The following is a 25,075-nucleotide window of genomic DNA, read 5'->3' as shown; positions in this document are numbered from 1 at the left end:
GTTTTTTTTCACTCTTTAGTTGACAGTGGACACCAGAAAGGAGATGACCAAGAAGACAATTACAACGGTGAAGCAGTTTCTTGAAAAGCAGAGAAAGAAAGCGTCCGGAGAAGCCACTGAGGCGCCACGTTCCTCGGTCACATATGACGGGGTGTTGAGTCACCTACAGCAGTCCCTCTCTCACCTGGAAACTCTTTTCCATGATTCTGTGAACCTTCTGAGAAGTTTGGACGAGGTAAGAGGCTTCCAAAAACAACATGGGGCATGTGATTATGGTCCTGAAAACTTTGCTTGTTTTGTAGACATCAATAACTGGTGCCTGCCATTGTTTTACTGCAAATCTTTAGGCTAGGTGAGTTTATTTGGGGTAGTTTTATCCTGGGCCGGGCACTGGGTTTCTGTAAAGTTCCCTAATATTAAGGCTTCTTGTCATGTTTCCTTTTAAATTAGCTACTACAGGTGCATCTCACAAAATTAGAATACCATCAGAACATTAATTTATTTCAGTTCTTAAATACAAAAAATGAAACTCATATATTATACAGAGTAATTACAGAGTGATCTATTTCACGTGTTTATTTCTGTTAATGTTGATGATTATGGCTTACAGCCAATGAAAACCCAAAAGTCATTACCTCAGTAAATTAGAATACTTTATAACACCAGCTTGAAAAATAATTTTAAAATCCGAAATGTTGGCCAAATGAAATGTAGGTTCAGTAAATGCTCTCAATACTTGGTGGGGCTCCTTTTGCATCAGTTACTGCATCAATGCGGCGTGGCATGGAGGGGATCAGCCTGTGGCAGAGCTGAGGGGTTATGGAAGCCCAGGTTGCTTTGATAGCAGCCTTCAGCTCGTCTGCATTGTTGGGTCTGGTGTCTCTCATCTTCCTCTTCACAGTACACCATAGATTCTCTATGAGGTTAAGGTCAGGCGAGTTTGCTGGTCAATCAAGCACAGTGATACTGTTGTTTATAAACCAGATATTGGTACTTTTGGCAGTGTGGACAGGGGCCAAGTCCTGCTGGAGAATGAAATTTCCACCTCCAAAAAGCTTGTCGGCAGAGGGAAGCATGAAGTGCTCTATAATCTCCTTGTAGACGGCTGCACTGACTTTGGTCTTGATAAAACACAGTGGACCTACACCAGCAGATGACATGGCTCCCCAAACCATCAATGATTGTGGAAACTTCACACTAGACCTCAAGCAGCTTGGATTGAGGCCTCTCCACTCTTCCTCCAGACTCTGGGACCTTGATTTCCAAATGAAATGCAAAATGTACTTTCATCTGAAAACAACACCTTGGACCACTGAGCAACAGTCCAGTTCTTTTTCTCCTTGGCCCAGGTAAGACGCTTCTGGTGTTGTGTATTGGTCATGAGTGGTTTGACACAAGGAATGTGACGCTTGTAGCCCATGTCCTGGATACGTCTGTGTGTGGTGGCTCTTGAAGCAATGACTCCAGCAGCAGTCCACTCCTTGTGAATCTCCCACAAATTTTTGAATGGCCTTTTCTGAACAATCCTTTCATGGCTGCGGTTCTCCCGGTTGCTTGTGCACCTTTTTCTGCTACACTTATTCCTTCCACTCATCTTTCCATTAATATGCTTAGATACAGCACTCTGTGAACAGCCAGCTTCTTTAGCGATGACGTTTGGTGGCTTACCCTCCTTGTGGAGTGGGTCAGTGACTGCCTTCTGGACATCTGTCAGGTCAGCATTCTTCCCCATGATTGTGGAGCCTACTGAAACAGACTAAGGGACCTTTTTAAATGCTTTGGAAACCTTTGCAGGTGTGTTTTGTGAATTCTAATTTAGGCTAGTTTCACACTAGCGTTTATTTGACGCAGCGCACGGCGCCGCTAAGCGCCGCCCCCTGCCGGCTCCCTGCCCACCCCATCCGGTCATCGCCGCCTACTATCGCATATGGACGCTTGCGATCTGCGCACCCTGTCTTTAGCATAGGGTGCGCTGGCCGTGCGCTAGTAGGATTTTGGCGTGCGCTGTGCACTTTTGAAGGTGCGCCCGTGTGCGCCCAACGCAGCATGTTGCATTTTGGCGCGCACGGCGCACCTTCAAAAGTGCGCAGCGCACGCAAAAATCCTACTAGCGCATGGCCAGCGCACGATCTATGCACCCTATGCTAAAGATAGGGTGCGCAGATCGCAAGCGTCCATGTGCGATAGTAGGCGGCGATGACCGGATGGGGCGGGCAGGGAGCCAGCAGGGGGGCGGGGCTTAGCGGCGCCGTGCGCTGCGTAGAATAAACGCTAGTGTGAAATTAGCCTTACTGAGATAATGACATTTGGGTTTTCATTGGCTGTACACCATAATGATCAACACTAACAGAAATAAACACTGAACTAGATCACTTTGTGTGTAACGACTCTATTTCACTTTTTTTTTTATTGAAGAACTGAAATAAATTTTTTATGACATTCTAATTTTGTGAGAAGCACCTGTATTTGCCAAATAAATTGGCTTAAAGTTTCTTCCTTTAGAACTGGTAAAGGGAAATAAAATCCAAAAAATTGCACTACAGTCAAAGGTAGATTCCAAAAAGTCTGGTCTGAGAGAATACTTTTTTGACCCACATGAACAGGTGGCAATTCTTCACCTCAACTGGTTCTTCTTCACCTCAACTGGTTCTTCTTCAGCGTATTTCTTGCTAAATATAACCCTGTCTCTTTTCTCAGTCTCCTCTTCCCATCATTCCTAGTCCCAGCACTTAATTTTCACCCATTGATTACCAGGATCGTGTGCAGAAGTATTCACATATGTATGATCTATCAAGATCGGAGACGGAGAAGCTGAGGAATCTGGCAGTGACGATGTGCCTGGATGGTCAGTCTCTGAACACTATACAGAAGCTGTTGGAAGTAGCGGTTGGCAACACCGACATCCGTCCTAAGGACATTGTGCAGAGCTCAGCTGAGAAAGTCATCGCTAAACTGAGGTAATGGTGTCAGCCGTTCTGTTCACCCTGTGAAGTTTTTGTTTTAAAATTCATTTTGATATTTTACTTGTCAAAGTTTCTAAAAGCCATAGTCCAATCTGGTCCATTTTGAACTGCTATGTTTTTAGGAGAAACTCATTTTAAATGCTCATTATGGTTTCAGAGATACAGGAGAGCAGGAATCCCTCATGTCGGTGTGCTTTATTTTGGAGAACACATAATAGCCAGTCTCCACCTACTAGCTCAGAGACGACTGGAAATTAGAAAGGTAGCATGCAGACGGAGAAACTGATGCAAGTCATATGGAGAGAAACGATGATGTTCTTCATGTACAGTTACATGACTGGTTATTCTAGAATTACAGGTTGGCATTAGAGGTCGTCCGGCCTTGGGGTACAAGTCACTCTCTTTGACTGCAGACTTGTTAATCCTGCACGCGCTGTGAGGATTCACCAGCACTGGGAGCAGAGGTCGCATGACCGCAAGTATGTGATTTGCATACCTGCGGTCACATGCCGACTAGTCGTTTGCGCCTCACTCTATACAAGTTAATTGTTGAGCAAGGCTAGATAAGTCTAGTCGGAATGTGGCCGGAAATATGCAAATCACATACTTGTGGTCACGTTACTGCCCACTTCTGGCACGAAAGAATCCTCACAGCGTGCAGTGATCTTGATGTGTTCATAAGTCTGCAGTCAAATAAAGTGACTGCGGACTTGTAGCCTAAAGCCGGGCAACCCCTTCAAGCCTGGCTTTGATATCTAATCTGTGTCACCCTCGTGTCCATAAACAAAAACATGCTTGTTAGCACATTCTAAAATCTAAAAACCATTTCACTCAGTATCACTTGATATCACAGTATCTTAAAAATAAAAAATGGACACATTTTAAACGTTATGAATCTGAAAAACTTTGGTGTTTGTGAGGTTTTCAAGAAAAATTACTAACAGTTTTTCTCACATCTCATGTCAGTAGTGTTCCATATTTTTAAAGCTGAATGCAAATCAAAAGTTGCAGCAGCCACTGTGTGCGCCAAGATATCGGCAAACCTTGATATAAAAACTGTGTTATTGCCATATAGACTGTGCTTATAACATTGGGGTACTTAGTACTTGCCTGGAGGGCACACACAGATTGACCAATCTATGCTCTAAATGTCTTGATTTTATAAGTTTAGTCTATATGACAATTTAAATTTGATGTATTCACTGTTTGCCTATATCTTGGTGCACACAGTGTCTGCTGCATGTATTGTGCTGTTGTATCCGCTTGTACCTGTTCACACTTGCCTCTTGTTTTCTGTTCAGATTTATTTTTTGTAGCTTGCACTTAGGAGGTAGTGACTGCCCCCCTTAGTTGGCTGTGCTCGCCTCTCATCAGTTTTAGGGTATTGTTCGCGCAGGAGATTTTTTTTTCCAGGTGTTTGGTTTTTTTTTTGTTTTTTTTTTGTTTTTTTAATCAGGGCCACTTTGAAAAACACCTGAAAAATCACCCAAACAAATAATTGATAAGCTGATAAAAACACATTGCTATTTATGCATTTTGGCTTTTAATGTTTTTTTTTTTAATTAGCGTAAAATTTGCAAAAAACGGGAAGTGTTTAAAAGAAATGACATGACTATTCTGGAGCTTTCTGCTATAAGTTACAAGATAAGTCATGGGAAGGTTAGGCTTTTTTGTGTTTTTTTTTGAAGTGTCAAACATTGCTAGCGTTTATTTTACGATTGCCCCTCAAGAAAAACACTAAAGCCAAGAAAACACCAGCTTTACCTAAAGTGATTTTTGACCGCTAGAAAAAACTGTTGGGTGAGCATTTCCTGAACCTGTTATTAACTAGCATTGGATCCTACCTGTCTGATAGAAATATCCAGGCTTCCTCCAGAGAAAGGTCGCCTTGTCATGGCTGGTGGGCACATACGAATTGGCCAATCAGTTTGCACATTTTTTTTAACCTCGTACCGACCTATGACGTGCTGTGTCAGTCATAAGTCGCCTCCCCCTCTTCGGTGCAGCCTCCGACACTGAACCCGCTCCTTTTCAGGCACATGACAGCTGATCATGTGTAGAGGAGGCTCATTAGCTGAGCCTTATCTATATGCAGAAGATACCGTCTAAATTAAAGAGAAACTAATAGCTGATACATACTTCCTGTTCCACAGGCAGCATGTATGATTTTGAAACATTGCAGCTTTTCACAGAAAAATATACTTTAACAGGCCACCGTGGACTGAGCTGCACAGGTGACTAGTCAGACAGGCAGGTTTCTTGCAGCTTCTTCCCAGTGATTGTGAGGGACCTGTCAATCCAAGGGTGTGGGCGGGGAGAAGCCACTGGGAACCTGCCTCCCTGGCTAGTCTCCCATCATGCAGCCAGTGTCTGATGCATTCTGCTCGTGGAACAGGCAGCGCATATCAGCTGTCAGCTTCACTTTAAATAGCTGGCATTAGTCCCGAACAGCCACAGTCGGAGTGTAATTGGAACGCGCGTCGGTGCTCACGTGCACCATTTGTTTCCATAACAGTCGGCCACCTACTGAAGGCTCCTCTCGCCGCCATTGTGTTCCTCCCCTCATGGACAGCTATATACCCAGCCTCAAAGGACTCAGGGATTTTCTCTTTATACAACAATGCAATGGTATTGCAGTATATAGGAGAAATGATCGGCCGATTGCAGGTTCAAGTCCACTTTGAGAACTAAAAAAAAAAAAAGTACAAAAAAAATCTAAAAATACAATAAAATTTGAAAACATGAAAGTAATGAATACTCCTTTTAAAAACAAATGTAAAAAAAATTGACAAAATTGTGTATTTTGGTCACCACTCCTCCCTATAAAATGTGAAATAAGTAAATGATCAAAATATCATATCTACCCCATAATGGTTATCAAGAAACCTGTCCGCTCTTCACCCAAAAGAAAACCAAGCACAGAGATGAATTAATGGAAATATAAAAATGTTACGGGTCTCTGTACAGGGCGATACCGAATTCAATTTTTTTTTTTCTTTACGATTTGTTTTTTCTCCACTTAAGTGAAAATCTAATCTCTACACATTTGGTATCACCAAAATGTCACCTGATCTAGAGTAATTTTTACCATAGAATATATGATGTAAAGAAAACAAACATTGCAAAACGGCATGTTTTTTTCACAATTTTAATGTAATTGTAATTTTTTTCACTATTTTCCAGTACATTGTATGTTTAATTGAATGGTCGTCAATTACAATAACAGCAAAAAAAACTCCCCTTACAGATAAATTGACAGAAAAATAAATAAGTTATGGCTCTTGGAGTAGTGTGGGGAAAAAAAACCCAAAAGCACAATAAGGAAAATTGGCTGTGTCCTCAAAGTGTTAAGCCCTGTCAACAAAGTTTTGTGCTCTTGGCCCGTGTTCGCACTTTTTTCGGCCTTTCGGCACAGCTTGGTTACTTTGAGGCTTTTCCAGGACACAGGAGTCTATTACAATACCGGCCTCCAAATGGATATCCACAATATGAAGAGACTGAACGAATTAGGCCCTTCAGAGGGGAAATGATTAATCACCTTTAGGGCCTCTCCAGCGTAGAAGGGTTTACGAGACCAATAATTGTTGTGGATGGAAAGTAGAGAATCATCTGGGCGCATAAACACCCCGGCCGTCCATGCAGAAAATGCGGATCTCAAACATGGCCCAAAAATTGCTTTAGGAGCTCAAGTGCGGAGAATCACATCACCGGCCTGCCACTCGAAAGAAATTAATATGAGCTCTAATTACCGCAATTAAGTAGCGTCCCAATAGGGCCCCGAAACAAAAACGTCTGGCGTTTGCTCAGTATTGATTTTTATTAACTTCTTCCTAGCCAGTCAGTTATGTATGTAATATAAAGGAACATGTTCACCTAATTCATGGATGTTTATGTAGTGATCGAGAAGCCCTCAAAAATCCGGCTCATGCAGTGAAGCTGTTTGGAAAAAAAATTGTAAAGGCTTTGAACACCTTTGACGTAAAAGCAAATTATTTTTTACATTTATATGTGATTATTATTAGTTAATAAAATTGCAAATTTCGGTTTTCAATCTTCACGTCGTCATTCATTTTCGTACCCAATGTGCAGTTTTAGCCAAGCTTTACATTTCTCTCGTGAGAGGGTCTCTCCTAGTAATACAGGCTGGATTTGAGCTACAGGTGCTTCTCATCAAATTAGAATATCATCAAAAAAATGTATTTATTTCAGTTCTACAATACAAAAAGTGAAACTCATATATTATAAGGAGTCAGTACAAACAGAGTGATCTATTCCAAGTGTTTATTTCTATTAATGTTGATGATTATGGCTTACAGCCAATGAAAACCCAAAAGTCATTATCTCTGTAAATTACAATAATTAACAAAAAACACCTGCAAATGCTTCCTAAGCGTTTAAAATGGTCCATTAGTCTGTTTCAGTTGGATCCACAATCATGGGGAAGACTGCTGACTTGACAGGTGTCCAGAAGGCAGTCACTGACACACTCCACAAGGAAAGTAAATTTTGCATTTCAATTGGAAATCAAGGTCCCAGAGTCTGAAGGAAGAGTGGAGAGGCCACAATCCAAGCTGCTTGAGGTCTAGTGTCAAGTTTCCAAATGGTTTGGGGAGCCATGTCATCTGCTGGTGTAGGTCCACTGTGTCTTATCAACACCAAAGTCAGTGCAGCCGTCTACCAAAAATTTTTAGAGCACTTCATGCTTCCCTCTGCCATCAAGCTTTTTGGAGATGGAAATGTCATTCTCCGGCAGGACTTGGCCCCTGTCCACACTGCCAAAAGTACCAATACCTGGTTTACAAACAACAGCATCACTGTGCTTGATTGGCCAGCAAACTCGTCTGACCTTAACCCCATAGAGAATCTATGGGGTATTGTCAATAAGAAGATGAGACACCAGACCCAACAATGCAGACGAGCTGAAGGCTGCTATCAAAGCAACCTGGTCTTCCATAACCCCTCAGCAGTGCCACAGGCTGATCGCCTCCATGCCACACTGCATTGATGCAGTAACTGATGCAAAAGGAGCCCTGACCAAGTGTTGAGTGGATTTACTGAACATACATTTCAGTAGGCCAACATTTCGGATTTTAAAATCATTTTTCAAGCTGGTGTTATAAAGTATTCTAATTTACTGAGATAATGACTTTTGGGTTTTCATTGGCTGTAAGCCATAATCATCAATATTAACAGAAATAAACACTTGAAATAGATCATTCTGTAATGACTATATAATATAGGAGTTTCACTTCTTGTATTGAAGAACTGAAATAAGTTCACTTTTTAATGATATTCTAATTTTGTGAGAAGCACCTGTATATGTCTTTCTGCCTGTAATAAATGGCTGGATGTGAGCTCTGTGTGTCATTACCAGTAATATAGACTGGATGTGCGCGCTGTGCTGTATTCAAGGTACTGCTCGATAATAGCTTATTTAAAGACCTAACAACAATACTGATTGATTATGATCCACATGTCCAGACTCTACTTATATGGCTACCTCCCACTGTCAAAAATGTACATGTCTAATTTTTAAAAAAATTATCATAAATTAATGGACATTATATACCTCTAGGCAGCCTGTCAGGCCAATTTTTGTTTTGGTCTTTTTGTAACTTTTTAGAGTTGGATTTTTTTTTTCTCCTAACTGATAACTTTCAACAATGAGATGCCTTTTCTGTGTTGTAAGCTGTTTATGGGCCATGGGTTGTAAAATGCAACTAAGAAAATGTCAGGAAAATTCTACTAGAACAGCTAAACTTAATTAGAATCCCTGTAAATTATGGCAGCCATCTACTGATGACTATAGATGGGCGAACCCGAACACTAAAGTTCGGCATCTGTTCGGGCATGAACACAGATCACAAACTTCACCAGGATGTTTGTGTTACTGTTTGGATTCAGCCCCCTTCACAATAGGTGTTTGTCGCACTGTCGTGTATGTCAGACAGCCACTGTTCCCACACTGTGAAATGACAGCTGTAATCAGAGGTAAGTTTACCTTCAGTCACTGGCGTTGGCTGATGGGATTTCAGCAGCCATCAGACGACGCCTGCTGCCGCTAATAACAGTGAGAGCAGAAGCAGCTGTTGAAAGTATTTATCAGCTGGCGCCTGAGCTATAACTAATTAAAAAAAAAAAAAAATTGGCGTGGGTTCCCCTGTATTTTTGATAACCAGCCAGGCAAAACTGACAGCTGGGGGTTGCAAAGCTGGTTATTTAGAATATAGTGGTTTCCATGCCGTGTTTTTTAATCATTTAAATCATTTAAAAAATGTTGTGGGGTCTCCACCATTTTTGACAACCAGCCTTGCTAAAGCAGATAGCTGGAGGCTGGTATTCTCAGGCTGGTAAGGGGCTATGGACGTTGACCCCCTAGCCTAAAAATAGCAGCCCGCAAGCCTCCCAGAAAAGGCGAATCTATTAGATTTGTCATTTCTGGTGCTTTGCCTGGCTCTTTCCACTTGCTTTGTGGTGGTGGCAAGTGGGGTTGATGTCACCTTTGCATTTTCTGGTGACATCAAGCCCCACGGCTTCGGTAATGGAGAGGTGTCTATAAGACAATCCTGTAGTTATATGTTAAATAAACACACAGCTGGAATAAAGTGCTTAATTTGAACTAAAAAACTTAGTTTTAGATTTTTATTTAAAAATCACAAAAACAGTTATACTCACCTAACGCCCATTCTATTGACCGCACACAGCATGTGCTCTGTGAGGACTCACAAGTCTTTTGCCATATAGTGATTACAGACTTGAACTCCAAGCCTAGACAACCCCTCTAAGCTAGTGGGTGGAGACTAACTGCTAGACAGCAGATACAGACATGAGGGATTCCTGCTCCCGTTTCTCTGTAGCACACACCGCAAGCAGCAGTAGGTTGCACAATGACTGCTTATTATTGCTGTTTAATGTCCCCCATGCTCCTGAGAGTGTGCTACAGAGAGGGGAGAAGCAATCCCTCATGTCCATGTGTGCTGTGAATTGAGGAACCTCCTAGCAGCTAGTCTCCACGCATTAGCTCAGAGGCAACTGACAAAAAACTGCATGCTAGTGATATAATAGACAGAGAGACACCAGAATGAATATATGTTGATTTTGCACAAGAATAACAATAAAAAAAAACTTCTGTAAGTCATAGATTGCCCCATTAATACAGGGAAGGGCTGAAGAACGTAGTCGCTCACCGCATACACTGACTTATATCCTCAGCCCCACTGGCTCCTTAATGTATTCTTTTTGATATTCCTCTAAGCTTGAATAGCAGATTCAGCATGTCCTGCCACTGGAAAATAAATAAACAATTTTTTTTTTGTTTTTTTTTTAATAAGGCTGAAGGATAAAATCCGTTCTTCCTTTGCGGCTGCCATGTGCTTTGTTTAGCTCGTTCTGATCCCATGTCACTTTTCAGTAAACAAACTGAGACTCTAACTGGTTCTTATCAATTTCATTATGCTGGGTTGGCTCCTGTCTGAGCTCTGTTTCTGTTGTGCAAATATCTGTCATTGATGATTTTAATTAGGGTTGTCCAATTTACAAAACTCATTTTTATACACTTCATATGGTAATTCTCAGTTAATAGACCTGGGTCCTCATCCCCTGCCCAGAATGGAAAGTGAATACTGCATCTCTTGCTCTGGAGGGCCTGCCCTGTCCTGTCCTGGATTCCACTGATAACTCATAGGATTGTATAGGTGTAATGCCTACCGTAATTTCTCCTGTGGCGGTGCTGCTGAGAAAAAGGAGCACTTATCTTCCCACAGATTAGAGCTGATTACTTAATGTCCAAACATGGGAGATCCTGTGTGATCAACTTATCAGGGAACGCTTTTAAGCCTCTTTTTTTGTGGGAATTGATGGAATTGGATGTACCACGTGTAAGCGCAAAAGTATGAATCATAGGCTCTGTTCACATGTCCAAATTAGGAACAGACTTATCCAGAGGTCTCAAACACACGGCCCGCAAGTATCTGAGCCCCCTGTGATGATCGCAGCCCAGTCCAGGAAATTGCTACAAGAAGGTGACCAGGATGGGAACATTGCTACAAGAAGGTGACAGGATGGGGACATTGCCACAACATGGTGAACAGGATCGGAGCAAGGATGGGGACATTGCTACAAGAAAGTGACCAAGATCAGGACATTGCTACAGGAAGGTTACCAGGATGGGGACATTGCTACAAGAAGGTGACAGGATGGGGACATTGCCACAACATGGTGAACAGGATCGGAGCAAGGATGGGGACATTGCTACAAGAAAGTGACCAAGATCAGGACATTGCTACAGGAAGGTTACCAGGATGGGGACATTGCTACAAGAAGGTGAACAGGATGGGGACATTGCCACAACATGGTGAACAGGATCGGAGCAAGGATGGGGACATTGCTACAAGAAAGTGACCAAGATCAGGACATTGCTACAGGAAGGTTACCAGGATGGGGACATTGCTACAAGAAGGTGACCAGGATGGGACATTGCTACAAGAAGGTGACCAGGATGGGGACATTGCTACAAGAAGGTAACCAGAATTGGGACATTGCTACAAGAAGGTGACAAGGATGAGGACATTGCTTCAAGTTGGTGACCAGGATGGGGACATTACCACATGACGGTGACCAGGATGGGGACATTGCTTCAAAATGGTGACCAGGATGGGGACATTGCTACAAGAAGGTGACCAGGATGGGGACATTGCTACAAGAAGGTAACCAGAATTGGGACATTGCTACAAGAAGGTGACAAGGATGAGGACATTGCTTCAAGTTGGTGACCAGGATGAGGACATTGCCTCATGACGATGACCAGGATGGGGACATTTCCACATGAAGGTGACCAGGGATGGGGACATTGCCACAACATGCATGGCCAGGATGGGCACATTGCCACAATATGGTGACCAGGATGGGGACATTGCCAGAGCATGGTGACAAGGATGGGGACATTGCCACAACATGGTGACCAGGATGGGGACATTGTCACAACATGATGATGAGGATAGCGACATTTTCAACCCAGATGGATCTGATAATATTGGGGACCATCTGCTTCCAATTGCATCATTTATCAAACAGATCCGTTTTTTAGGCATGAATTCTGCTCATTTTTTTTAAACGGAACAGACAAACGGACATGTGAACAGGGAGGGCTTTAGAAAGCATCTTGTACAAATTTTAAGAAATTTTAAGGAATTTTATAATAAAAGGGATTGCAGGGTTTTTTTTGCCACGATCACATGGTTGCGCGCTACTTCATTTTCCCAGTTCATTTTCAATTAACATTAGTAACCATTTATAATCTGCATACATTACCGTAAACAGATCTGATCCTGATGACGCTGTTGTGCTTACAATGTAAATCAGTGTCAGGATGGCTCTAGACGCTTGATGGTAGAAAGGAGCATTTATAAGTCCATCTTTACAGTGAGTGATCTCAGGAGTCCAAGTATATTCAGCTTTCATCCATCCAACTTGACAGACAGCTGCAACTTGTACTGCACCTTGTGAAATTTGTGAGGTGTCAGACAGGGTTAAGTGAATGGACACTAGGGATCTGTCAGGTTTGATGCAGCAGAGGTTCAGCAGCAGGGAACTGAAACAGTGAACAGCTACCAGTTAGGCTAGATGGGATTCAGCAGCAAGGAGGAGGGACACTGAGGAGCTGTCAGGTTTGGTGATCAGAGATTCAGCAGCTGGGAGGAGGGACACTGTGGAGCTGGCAGGCTAGGTGAGCAAAGATTCAGCAGCAGAGAGGAGGGACCCTGAGGAGCGGTCAGGTTAGGTGAGCAGAGATTCAGCAGCAGGGAGGAGGGACACTGAGGAGCTGGCAGGCTAGGTGAGCAAAGATTCAGCAGCAGATAGGAGGGACACTGAGAAGCGGTCAGGTTAGGTGAGCAGAGATTCAGCAGCAGGGAGGAGGGACACTGAGGAGCTGTCAGGATAGGTGAGCAGAGATTCAGCAGCAGGGAGGAGGGACACTGAGGAGCTGTCAGGTTAGGTGAGCAGAGATTCAGCAGCAGGGAGGAGGGACACTGAGGAGCTGTCTGGCTAGGTGAGCAGGTATTCAGCAGCAGTGAGGAGAGACACTGAGGAGCTGTCAGGCTAGGTGAGCAGGCATTCAGTAGCAGTGAGGAGAGACACTGAGGAGCTGTCAGGCTAGGTGAGCAGGCATTCAGCAGCAGTGAGGTGAGACACTGAGGAGCTGTCAGGCTAGGTGAGCAGAGATTCATCAGCAAGGAGGAGGGACACAGAGGAGCCGTCAGGTTTGGTGAGCAGAGATTGAGCAGCAGGGAGGAGGGACGCTGAGGAGCTGGCAGTCAGGCTAGATGGGGTTGAGCAGCAGGGAAAATGTACACTGAGAAGATGGTAGGATCCACAGGGAGGTGGGACACTGAGGTGCTTTCAGTCAGGCTAGATGGGTGGATATTCAGCAAGAGGGAGAATGGACACTGAAACTGTCAGTCAGACTTGGTTGGCAGAGCTTCAGCAGCAGCAGGGAGGAGGAACACTGAAGAGCTGTCAGTAAGGCTAGGTGGGCAAAGATTCAACACAGGGAGAATAGATACTGAGGATCTATAAGTCAGGCTTGTTGAGAAGAGATTCCGCATCAGGGAAGAGGGCTTTTGAAAGCTGTTAGACAAGCTAGATGGGTGGAGATAGTGTAAACATTCACTAGGATTATACAGCCATTCTGACATGGATTTTCATAGTGAGTACACCAGCCTCATCAATTGACAGCACCATTGAGAGTTACAGGGACTCTAATTTACCTGATTTTACTCTTTCCAATTAGAAATTGATATTTTGCAGCAATTCTTGGCTTTTTTTTTAATGCTAGGATGTTGTGAACACTAATAACTCCACCACGACCCCAACTGTAAATGTCTCCAGAGTGTAGTATTAATGTAGTGCAGCTTATGAGGATGTACTGGTGAGGTTTAATAAAGGGGTCAGAACAGATCTGTGTCCTATATGAAGGGTTTCTTGGTGGATGAGCCTTGCTCATCATCATGATCATTAGCTCCCGATGTCTGGATGAATAGATGGTAATAAAGCCCCCCGCATACTATGGCCCCTAACACGACGCTGTGCACACATGAAACGCCCGATCCACATTTCTTCTTCATTATGCATTGGAAGCTGTTACATTGGAGCTAAATTATTCATCACGCTTTCCCATGGAAATTAGCCCTTGAAACGTTCTGTGTTTTGTAACATTCCCCGGGCTGATTTCCACAGCAGAAATATATGGTACCAGGAAATTTTCACTTGAGAATATTGATGACAGCCATTAATGCAAACACTTCAGTGAGTGTCAGTCGAGCGTCCGGCCTCACCAAGAGGGAACGCATTGGATGTATTTATTAGGTATAGAGCTGGGGTGGAGAGTAACAGCGGGTGCGTCGGCCAGGAGCCATTGTTGTTGTGGATTGGGCTTCACGACATTCAGCTATAAATGTAATTGATTTGGGGGATTTTGCACTTACCTTTAAGAACTGTATAATTTTATGACACTTTTATGGATAAAGCAACATTTATTATCTCTATTTTTGAAGGGTTGACTTTTTGAATTTTTTAAACATTTTTTTTCACTTTATATTTTAGTCCCCTTAGGGGACTTGAAACTGGATTTCACGCAATTACCAAAATGGCAGAAAGCTTCAGCAGGCCCCTAGGGTGTCCTAAACTTCTGCAATTGCACAATGGAAGGGGGGGTTAGCACCCCAATACACATCTCACCTGGATGGCCCCATTTAATTGCCACTATAAAGGATTGGCAGAAGCATTTAGATCATTAGCCAGCAGCGATCGGCGCTAGTCCTGATCGCTGCTGTTAAAGACAGGTGCTGGTTGTCAAGCAAGGGGGTGTCAGTCACTATTCTCAAAAATATTGCTATAGCCAGTAAATTGGCTCCAGTCCCTATTATGGGTGTGCACACGTCAGTGAGTGATAAAAATTAACTTTTATTTCAAAGCTTAAAATGTATTTTTAGGGACAAACCTAAATTAAACCCAATAGGGCTAAAGTGCTAAAAAAACAATGCAGACACAAACTGATATTCATGTCCACGGTCACCTGGTCTAGCATGTGTCAGTGCTTGCAAACCCCTTTGTTGACCCTATGTACAAAGACAACAGCCTCCCCTTGCCCACCGGTGAGAGTTATTTCATATCCAATCAGAATGCTCTCACCATGTTCAGTGGTCTTCAGGGGTAAATCCCCTCCGACAGGCTCCCTTAGTATGGGTCCAATGCTTGGCCTGTCTCGTCCAGGATAAAGACTCCGGTGCACTATCTGCTCTCAACGCGTTTCCTCTAATATCGAATCATCAGGAGAGTTGTAGTAAAAAGAGGGATCAGGTATCCCTCTATGGCACCATCTCACCGCCATATCATCTGGTTGAGTCACTGAAGTTTTAAAACTCGTGAAAATTGCTTTCCATTGGATCTGGATGGCAAATCACGATGTCACGTTGACAAAAAGAAGACACAGGTCGACCGGCAAGGTGTGAACGAGGCTGAATTCTGTACATAAATGTGTTACGAAGGACTTTTATCTATTTAATTTCTCAGAGGAGCATTGGGCTTATACACTCACTGGCCACTTTATTAGGTACACCATGCTAGTAAGGGGTTGGACCCCCTTTTGCCTTCAGAACTGCCTCAATTCTTCGTGGCAGAGATTCAACAAGGTGCTGGAAGCATTCCTCAGAGATTTTGGACCATATTGACATGATGGCATCACACAGTTGGCGCAGATTTGTCGGCTGCACATCCCTGATGCGAATCTCCCGTTCCACCACATCCCAAAGATGCTCTATTGGATTGAGATCTGGTGACTGAGGAGGCCATTTGAGTACAGTAAACTCATTGTCATGTTCAAGAAACCAATCTGAGATGATTCGAGCTTTATGACATGGCGCATTATCCTGCTGAAAGTAGCCATCAGATGTTGGGTACATTGTGGTCATAAAGGGATGGACATGGTCAGCAACAATACTCAGGTAGGCTGTGGCGTTGCAACGATGCTCAATTGGTACCAAGGGGCCCAAAGAGTGCCCAGAAAAAATTCCCCACACCATGACACCACCACCACCAGCCTGAACCGTTGATACAAGGCAGGATGGATCCATGCTTTCATGTTGTTTACGCCAAATTCTGACCCTACCATCCGAATGTCGCAGCAGAAATCGAGACTCCTCAGACCAGGCAACGTTTTTCCAATCTTCTACTGTCCAATTTCGATGAGCTTGTGCAAATTGTAGCCTCAGTTTCCTGTTCTTAGCTGAGAGGAGTGGTACCCAGTGTGGTCTTCTGCTGCTGTAGCCCATCTGCCTCAAAGTTCGACGCACTGTGCGTTCAGAGATGCTCTTCTGCCTACCTTGGTTGTAACGGGTGGCAATTTGAGTCACTGTTGCCTTTCTATCAGCTCGAACCAGTCTGCCCATTCTCCTCTGACCTCTGGCATCAACATTGCATTTCCGGCCACAGAACTGCCGCTCACTGGATTTTTTTTCTTTTTCGGACCATTCTCTGTAAACCCTAGAGATGGTTGTGCGTGAAAATCCCAGTAGATCAGCAGTTTCTGAAATTCTCAGACCAGCCCTTCTGGCACCAACAATCATGCCACGTTCAAAGGCACTCAAATCACCTTTCTTCCCCATACTGATGCTCGGTTTGAACTGCAGGAGATTGTCTTGACCATGTCTACATGCCTAAATGCACTGAGTTGCCGCCATGTGATTGGCTGATTAGAAATTAAGTCTTAACACACAGTTGGACAGGTGTACCTAATAAAGTGGCCAGTGAGTGTATGTCTCCTTACACTGGCCAGTCATTTTCCGCAAGGAGAGATGTGTTACACCCTAATCCCCACACCTTAATCCCTGCCAAATCGGGTCTCTTGTTTTGCTCTGAGGAGGGGCAAACACCCCAAAACACATCTGCAAATTGAGATTCTGGTTTGACTTTTATCCAAAGTGATGTGGCAAGGCTTTTTTAAAAGGGTTGATACTGACTTTTAGGATTGCTACTTCCAATAGGCGGCACTACAATTTCAAGTCCTCTTCCTCTCTGAAGGACATTTTTAAAACTTTTTTTTCTGTAATACAAAACTTTTTTTAGCAGTTATAAAACCCATTTACATTCCTTAAAACTGACAATAAAAAAAATGACACATCCTTTTTTTTTTCCCCAGTGGTAATGATGTGGATTCGGGTACTATTGACGATCCTTTAGAAGTCTTGGAGGCTATCGTGCGAGAGGTGCACCGGAGTGCAGAGAGGGGGTAAGTACACAGCCGGGTGTTACTGTACAACCCTGAAGAAAATGATGGAAATGATATCACAACCTTTTTTTTTTCCAAGAGTTAGAAGACAGAAGTGGTAAATATTGTGCTAGTAGGTAGGAGCGGTGTACAGGTGATGGATCTGATGTCTCGTACCTTTTAGCTGCAGCATGAATGAGAATTTTTTTTTTATTTTAATGCTCCTCCAAAAAAACCTCCTTTAAGCTGGCCTTCAAGACCTTAGTTGTGTCTTCTCTCTGCGCTAGCCTTCTCCTCAAACAGCCAATTTTACTTTTCTTAGTTTTTTTTCCTCCCCTGATACCAAGAGATGTAACTTTTTTTTTTTTTTTGGCAGCTTTTAGTTTTGATCGACACCGTTCATTTCACCATACATTGTACTGGGAAGTAGTTTGTGTGGCCTGCTGATATTTGTACTCATACAATTTTTGGGTACATAAGTTGTGGTCACCTCTTTATTGCGTTTTTTGCTGCGGTGCGGCGATCAAAAACTATCAATTTTGGCATTTTTATTTTTTTTCTTAGGGCATTTATTATATGGGTAAAATATTTTATGTTTTTATAGACTGGACTTGTTTATGCCACGAAAAAAAAATCTGGGAAAATAATTCAATTTTATGAAGTCAGCTGTGTGAGTGGAGAGAGGTGAATATACGTTTCTCTTAAGTAGCGGGAGCACGTGACAGCCCGGCAGATGCACGGCTGTGGCAGACACTGTGCGCACTATTACAGAGACACGAATATTCTCTGCCAGCGCAATGAATATTAATTTCTCTTTAACAGCAGGCACAAGAGTAAGCCGCAGCTGCCGACTCCAGCCTCCTTTGACCCGCGGCTCCATTGCTGCCCCTTCCCCTCAATGTTCTGGACCCTCACTCAAGAATAAGTCGAGGGGGTGTTTTCAGCACAAAAAATGTGCTGAAAAACTCGACTTATACTCGAGTATATTCGGTATTCTTTATTGGTGAGGCAAGATTCACAGATTTTCTCACAGGTTCTATTTATTGGTCAGGAGGGACTCACAGGCTTTCTTTATTGGACAGGCAGTACTCACAGGTTCTATTTATTTTTCAGGCAGTACTCACGGGTTCTCTTTATTGGTGTGGTAGGACTCAGGCTTTCTTTATTAGTGAAGCAGGATTCACAGACTTTGTGGGTAAGGCGGAATTTACAGGCTTTCTTTAGATGAGTGGGGCAGCGGGACTTGCAGGCTTTCTATGTGTGTGAACGTATCAGGCAGGACTCAGGCTTTTTATGTGTGTCCGAGAGATTGAAGCAGATCTCATTCTTTCTATGTGTGAGAAGGTGAAGATGATTGAGGCTGTTTCACATGAAAATACTGAATTGAATGCCCGGAAACCATATATTACTTAGGTCAGCATCTCCTCTTCTACTTTATGGTAGCCTCATCTTACAGCTCCACTTTAAAATGGCCTGACATCCTGTCCCAACAAAGGCTGCAGTACCCCAGTGAGCACAAAAAATGAACACACGGAGCACGAGTTGGTCTTGGGAACCCCTGTCGGGTCTTACGCCCTTGGTATGTGAATCAAGGTCTTGTTGTAGGCATTGGTACTGTTGTGCACTGGTACTTCCAGGGAGCTTGTGGCATCACTAAGCAGCTGACACTACGGTATAAGTCATATCTTTTAGTACTTTATATGGCTCAATAACACTTGTCCGAGACACTTTACTTGGATACATCGTCACATTGTGATTTCGTGCCTTGTAACAGCCTTATGTTGATCCATCATAGCCACAAAGGAGCGTTCTCCATTTATTTTCCTTGCCACAGTTATCTCGCGTAACTTCCCAGATGTTTCCTCAGTCGTTTTTGATTGATTTTCATTTCAAGATTTTATTTTTTTTTTTTTTTGCTACCTTGTTATTAGAGAGATCTGGAATGAGAATTCTCACAATCGTCCTCACATCTCCTACGGATATGTCATGTCTGACACATCTCTGAAAAACAGGTGAATGCAAATGGAACTGGGATTCCGACAAAATAAACACAGGAGTGTGACATGCCTCCCGACATGTCACAGATTTCTGCATTTCCATATTCCACTCCCTGACGCCCGGGCACTTAATATGTTTTGCTTTATTCCCAGCCCTTGTAGCTTGACAGGAGTAAACATGCTTCCAATTAGCGCTAATGACATGGAAATGTTAAAATAATCCATATTCAAAAGATGCGTCTTATGAAGGCAGTGATTATATGCGGGAGCTGCAAGGCTGATAAACCTGCAGGTTGCTCTGTAATGGAGAATTACACACAGGTAAAATCTGAGATAGGTCACACGAGCTTATATACAGCTCTTCCCTTGCCGTTACATTCACCACCACATTATCCACCCTAATTTGTGTCCTTACGAAAGTGATATGCAGAATTCTCCTCTCGGACAACTGTGGAGTTAAAGCAGGAAAAAAATGTAAAGTATGAATGCACTACAACTATGAACTGATTGGGTAGACCCAGTGGTGTAGCTCAAATCCTCTGGACCCCATTGTGAAATCTCCAACAGTGCCCCCGACTATCTTATATTGGTCTTCATATGATGCAATTTAGACCATTTACCCTCCAGCTTCCCCAGGACCTAGGTGCAACAACAATACCCATCATAGTTACACCCATCGACTGACCGGTATACCCCCAATCACTCCACAATATACAGGTTTTCTCATCACTGCCTCGCTGTATATGTGTGGTGCAGGCTCAGGAGCTGTGCCCGCTCCTTGTAGGGCAACAGCATCCATCTGTAGTTAGAGTAACTGTCATTTTAATTTTTATTTCATAAACCATTGATTTAATGGATCAACCAGATTAATTTATGTAATAAAAATTAAAACCACAGTTACTCTTTAAATACCAGTGTCAATCGGTGACAGCAGCATTTGAGTAGCGTGATTGCCCACAACCACCACCCAACCACACGCTCTTCCCCTCTGTGTCACGATCGCGGGTACCAATGAATTAACATTTCAGCTGGTGAAGGCCCCCATTGCTGTTATCTTGGTACATCTAAAGCTCAGCTTTAGGCTGAGATTGAAAAGAGACCACCAAAATATACTTTAATACCGAGGTTTAAGTGATCAAACGATGGTAGGATAAAATCTACTAGCGAGACTGAAAAAAAAATCTGTTTAAAGAAAAAAGTTACCGCCGTTTTTCCCAATTAAAAAAATAAACAGAATTGCTATCGCCACGACTGCAAAAGTCCGTTTTTTTCAAAGTATAAGATTCTATATAAAACCAACTACAAACGGCAAAAAACACAAATTGAAAACACCAGATTTTGTTAGTTCATCCATAGCATCGCCGCCCAAAAATGCAATATAATATGATCAATATGTCTTATGTGCCCAAAAGGGTATCTCTGAAAACCTACAGCTCGTCACGCCAAAAAAACAAGCGCTCACACAGCTCCATCAATGAAAAAATAAAGTAATAGGTTTGAGAAAATTAGTACACAAAACAAAAAATATTTTTTACAAATTTCATAATTTTTTTTTCCTCTAATAAAGTATTAAAAAAAACATGCTAGTACGGATCTCTGTAATCCTACTGATAGGTAGAGTGTAAGTACTGGGACACCAGCTGCCACACACCTCCAAAGCTGACCGATCAACCAGCACCTCCACTGCGCGAGTTGAGTTGAAAGCCGGGTAAAGTTGAGATGTTGTTGTTGGGGGGTGAAGAAGGTTTAGAGTCCAAAAATGTTTATTGTCAGTAATATTTGCTACTTATGTTGTCCCTGGATTAGTGCCTTCATCACTCCGTGAAACTAGCAGTCCTCAATTACTCTCTATTCTCCAGTGAGTCACTTCACAGCCACATTCTCAGACTCAGCAAGTTATCACGGTAAACAAGTTGTCAACCATTCTTGTAAATATCTGATACCTCGGAATATCCAAGGGAGGCAAATCTGATTGGCAAGGGTTACAATTTGAGTTGGTGTGATATTTTTTACATGTCTCCCATTACATCAGCGGTCTGTTACCACTGCGCAGGAGCTGGAGTGCCGCCTCTTACCTCCCAGCATACGCAGCTTTTCTTTTTATTAGCCACCCTGGAGCGACATCAACGTTGCGGTGTGACACATGTGATGTTACACCAGTAACAGAGTGCCCCTGTGGGAGGAGGCCCGCCGATACCAGCAGCCATTTCAACTGGATGTGCATCTGAGGGCACAGTCAACTAAAATGTATTGCTGCACTGAGACCCTCTGGGTCAATGTACTGCAATACACGCTGCCTGCCAATCCGAGGCTGGCAGCTGACATCGGCGTGCAGGTCCCTGACAGTCCCTGACCGTGATGTCATGCGCTGCTTGTCGCTTGAACGCTGAAGTCAGCTCCCAGCTGCACGTCGCGGAAGCAGTGGAAGAAGATGAGTAGAATTGTTTAATTTTTTTACATTTGTTGGACAAGATAGGGAGAACAAGGACGTTATTACTGGAGAAAGCCCAGGATGGGGGACATAGATTACTAGAGGAGCCCAGGATGGGAGGCATTATACCAGGAAAGTGAGACATTATATCAGAATGGAGGACATTTTTTACTAGAAGAGGCCCAGGATGGGGGGGACATTCAGGGGTGAACCTAGCCTCTCTGCTGCCTGAGGCGAACAGCAAAATGACGCCCCCCCCCTTCCCCCGTACACAAAGTAAATTTTTAGATCTATATTGTAAAACTGAGTACAATAGTGGACATTTTGATTTAGATAAATAGAAAAGAAAGGTGTCCAAACACAAGGATGTCAGCGCTATCACACGCACATACAAGAACAACACAGAAGTATCCAGAACAAGGATCACTAATGGCAATAAGAGGCCTGGCACAGGGCCTGACTGCCGGAAAGAAAGAAAGAACAGAGAGAAAGGAAAAAGAACAGAGAGAGAGAAAAAAAGAAAGAGGAGAAAGAAAGAACAGAAAGGGAGAGAGAAAGAGAGGGGAAATAAATAAAAAACAGAGAGAGAAAGAAAGAGGGGAAAGAAAGAACAGAGCGAGAGAGAAAGAAATAGGAGAAACGAAGAAAGAACCGAGAAAGGGAAGGAAAGATAACAGAGAGAAAAAGAACAGAGAAAGAGAGGAGAGAAAGAAATAATGAGGGGAAAGAGAACAGAGATAAATGAAGAAGAGAGAGAAAAAGAAAGAAAGATTAGAGAGAGAAAGAAAGAGGGGAAAGAAAGGAGAGAGAGAGATAATGGAAGAGGGGAAAGAAAGAACAGAGAGATAGAAAGAAGAGAGAACGAGAGGAAAGAAAGAACAGAGAGAGAAAAAAAAAGAAAGATTAGAGAGAGAAAGAACAGAGAGAGAAAGATACTATAACAGCCCGGCTCCCACTGTAGTGCCCACCTGAGCCTCCCGATGTAGGACATATCATGATCTGCTCACATGGCCGGCATCCCCGAGTCCAAGGCAATCCCGCTGTCGGAGGACACTGTGATGGATCTGAAGTATTCCCTGAAGTGCCTCCATGGTTCCATCACAATCTCCTCCCGAAATTCCCTCATTTCCGGTCAGCTTCTAGCACGTCACTTCCGGTGGAACGTCATGTGCGAATTTTAAAGTGCTCCTCGGGGCTCCGCCGTGTACTCCTGTGTCCGTGGGAAAAGTAAGCTTCCGGCCGAGGTAGAGGGGCAGACTCTCTCTCAAAATCCGGGCTGTCCCGCTGGGAGGTATGGATGCCCCCCACCATACACCATGTACACGTATGGCTCCACACACCTCATACACACACTGTTACGCTTTTTATGCCTCGCACACACACGGTTCCACTTAGTAAACACGGCTCCACTCCGTAAACCTCAAACACATGCGGCTCTGCCCCGTACACCTTTTACGCACGTGGCCACGCTCTGTACACCTCGTACACACGTGGTTCCACTCCATACACATGTGGCTCCACTCCATACACACATGGCTCGGCTCCGCTCCATACACACACGGCTCAGCTCCGTACACACAGGGCTCCGTTTTGTATGCCCCATACACACAGCTCCACTCCTTACAACCCTTACACACATGGCTCCGCTCCGTACACCCCGTACACACGCGGCTCCACTCCGTACACACGCGGCTCCGCTCCGTACACACGCGGCTTCGCTCCGTACACACGCTGCTCCGCTCCGTACACACGCGGCTCCACTCTGTACACCTCGCACACACACTGCTCCACTCAGTACACACATGGCTCCACTCCGTAAACCTCGTACACATGTGGCTCTGCTCTGTACACCTTGTACACATGTGGCCACGCTCTGTACTCCTTCTACACACACAGCTCCACTCCGTAAACCTTGTACACATGCGGCTTTGCTCCATACACCTCGCACACACACAGCTGTGCTCAATACACCCCGTACAGACGCGGCTCCGCTCCGTACAGACGCGGCTCCGCTCTGTACACGTCACGCACACACATGACTCCACTCCGTAAACCTCGTACACATGCGGCTCTGCTCCGTACACCTTGTACACACATGGCTCCACTCAGTAAACCTTGTACACACGCGGCTCCTCTCCATACACACGCGGCTCTGTTTTGTGCGCCCCATATACACACAGCTCCACTCTGTACAACCCGTACATGCGCGGCTCCGCTCCGTACACCTCGGACACGCGCGGCTCCGCTCCGTACACCTCGGACACGCGCGGCTCCGCTCCGTACACCTCGGACACGCGCGGCTCCGCTCCGTACACCTCGGACACGCGCGGCTCCGCTCCGTACACCTCGGACACGCGCGGCTCCGCTCCGTACACCTCGGACACGCGCGCGGCTCCGCTCCGTACACCTCGGACACGCGCGCGGCTCCGCTCCGTACACCTCGGACACGCGCGCGGCTCCGCTCCGTACACCTCGGACACGCGCGCGGCTCCGCTCCGTACACCTCGGACACACGCGCGGCTCCGCACACCTCGGACACACGCGCGGCTCCGCTCCGTACACCTCGGACACACGCGCGGCTCCGCTCCGTACACCTCGGACACACGCGCGGCTCCGCTCCGTACACCTCGGACACACGCGCGGCTCCGCTCCGTACACCTCGGACACACGCGCGGCTCCGCTCCGTACACCTCGGACACACGCGCGGCTCCGCTCCGTACACCTCGGACACACGCGCGGCTCCGCTCCGTACACCTCGGACACACGCGCGGCTCCGCTCCGTACACCTCGGACACACGCGCGGCTCCGCTCCGTACACCTCGGACACACGCGCGGCTCCGCTCCGTACACCTCGGACACACGCGCGGCTCCGCTCCGTACACCTCGGACACACGCGCGGCTCCGCTCCGTACACCTCGGACACACGCGCGGCTCCGCTCCGTACACCTCGGACACACGCGCGGCTCCGCTCCGTACACCTCGGACACACGCGCGGCTCCGCTCCGTACACCTCGGACACACGCGCGGCTCCGCTCCGTACACCTCGGACACACGCGCGGCTCCGCTCCGTACACCTCGGACACACGCGCGGCTCCGCTCCGTACACCTCGGACACACGCGCGGCTCCGCTCCGTACAACTCGCACACGCGCGGCTCCGCTCCGTACACCTCACGCACACGCGCGGCTCCGCTCCGTACACCTCACACGCGGCTCCGCTCCGTACACCTCACGGACACGCGCGGCTCCGCTCCGTACACCTCTCGGACACGCGCGGCTCCGCTCCGTACACCTCTCGGACACGCGCGGCTCCGCTCCGTACACCTCTCGCACACGCGCGGCTCCGCTCCGTACACCTCTCGCACACGCGCGGCTCCGCTCCGTACACCTCTCGGACACGCGCGCCTCCGCTCCGTACACCTC

At 45.2% G+C, this 25,075-nt stretch overlaps 1 protein-coding gene across 3 annotated transcripts in view; it reads left to right on the top strand.

Moving 5' to 3' along the window:
- The window catches only part of NBAS (NBAS subunit of NRZ tethering complex), an 816,956-nt gene that overhangs the window by 570,825 nt on the left and 221,056 nt on the right, over positions 1-25,075 (top strand). For all 3 annotated transcript variants that reach the window (XM_073568249.1, XM_073568248.1, XM_073568250.1), the window contains exons 45-47: positions 20-235; positions 2,755-2,957; positions 17,158-17,247. In XM_073568249.1, coding sequence (XP_073424350.1) covers positions 20-235; positions 2,755-2,957; positions 17,158-17,247 — 509 coding nt within the window. The remainder of the gene's footprint in view (positions 1-19; positions 236-2,754; positions 2,958-17,157; positions 17,248-25,075) is intronic.

This window comes from Dendrobates tinctorius, unplaced genomic scaffold (genome assembly GCF_039654945.1).
Source record: "Dendrobates tinctorius isolate UK_male_01 unplaced genomic scaffold, ASM3965494v1 ptg000021l, whole genome shotgun sequence".
NCBI classification, from domain to species: domain Eukaryota; kingdom Metazoa; phylum Chordata; class Amphibia; order Anura; family Dendrobatidae; genus Dendrobates; species Dendrobates tinctorius.
Note: the sequence above shows the minus strand (reverse complement) of the source record. Positions and strands in the feature narration are given on the sequence as shown.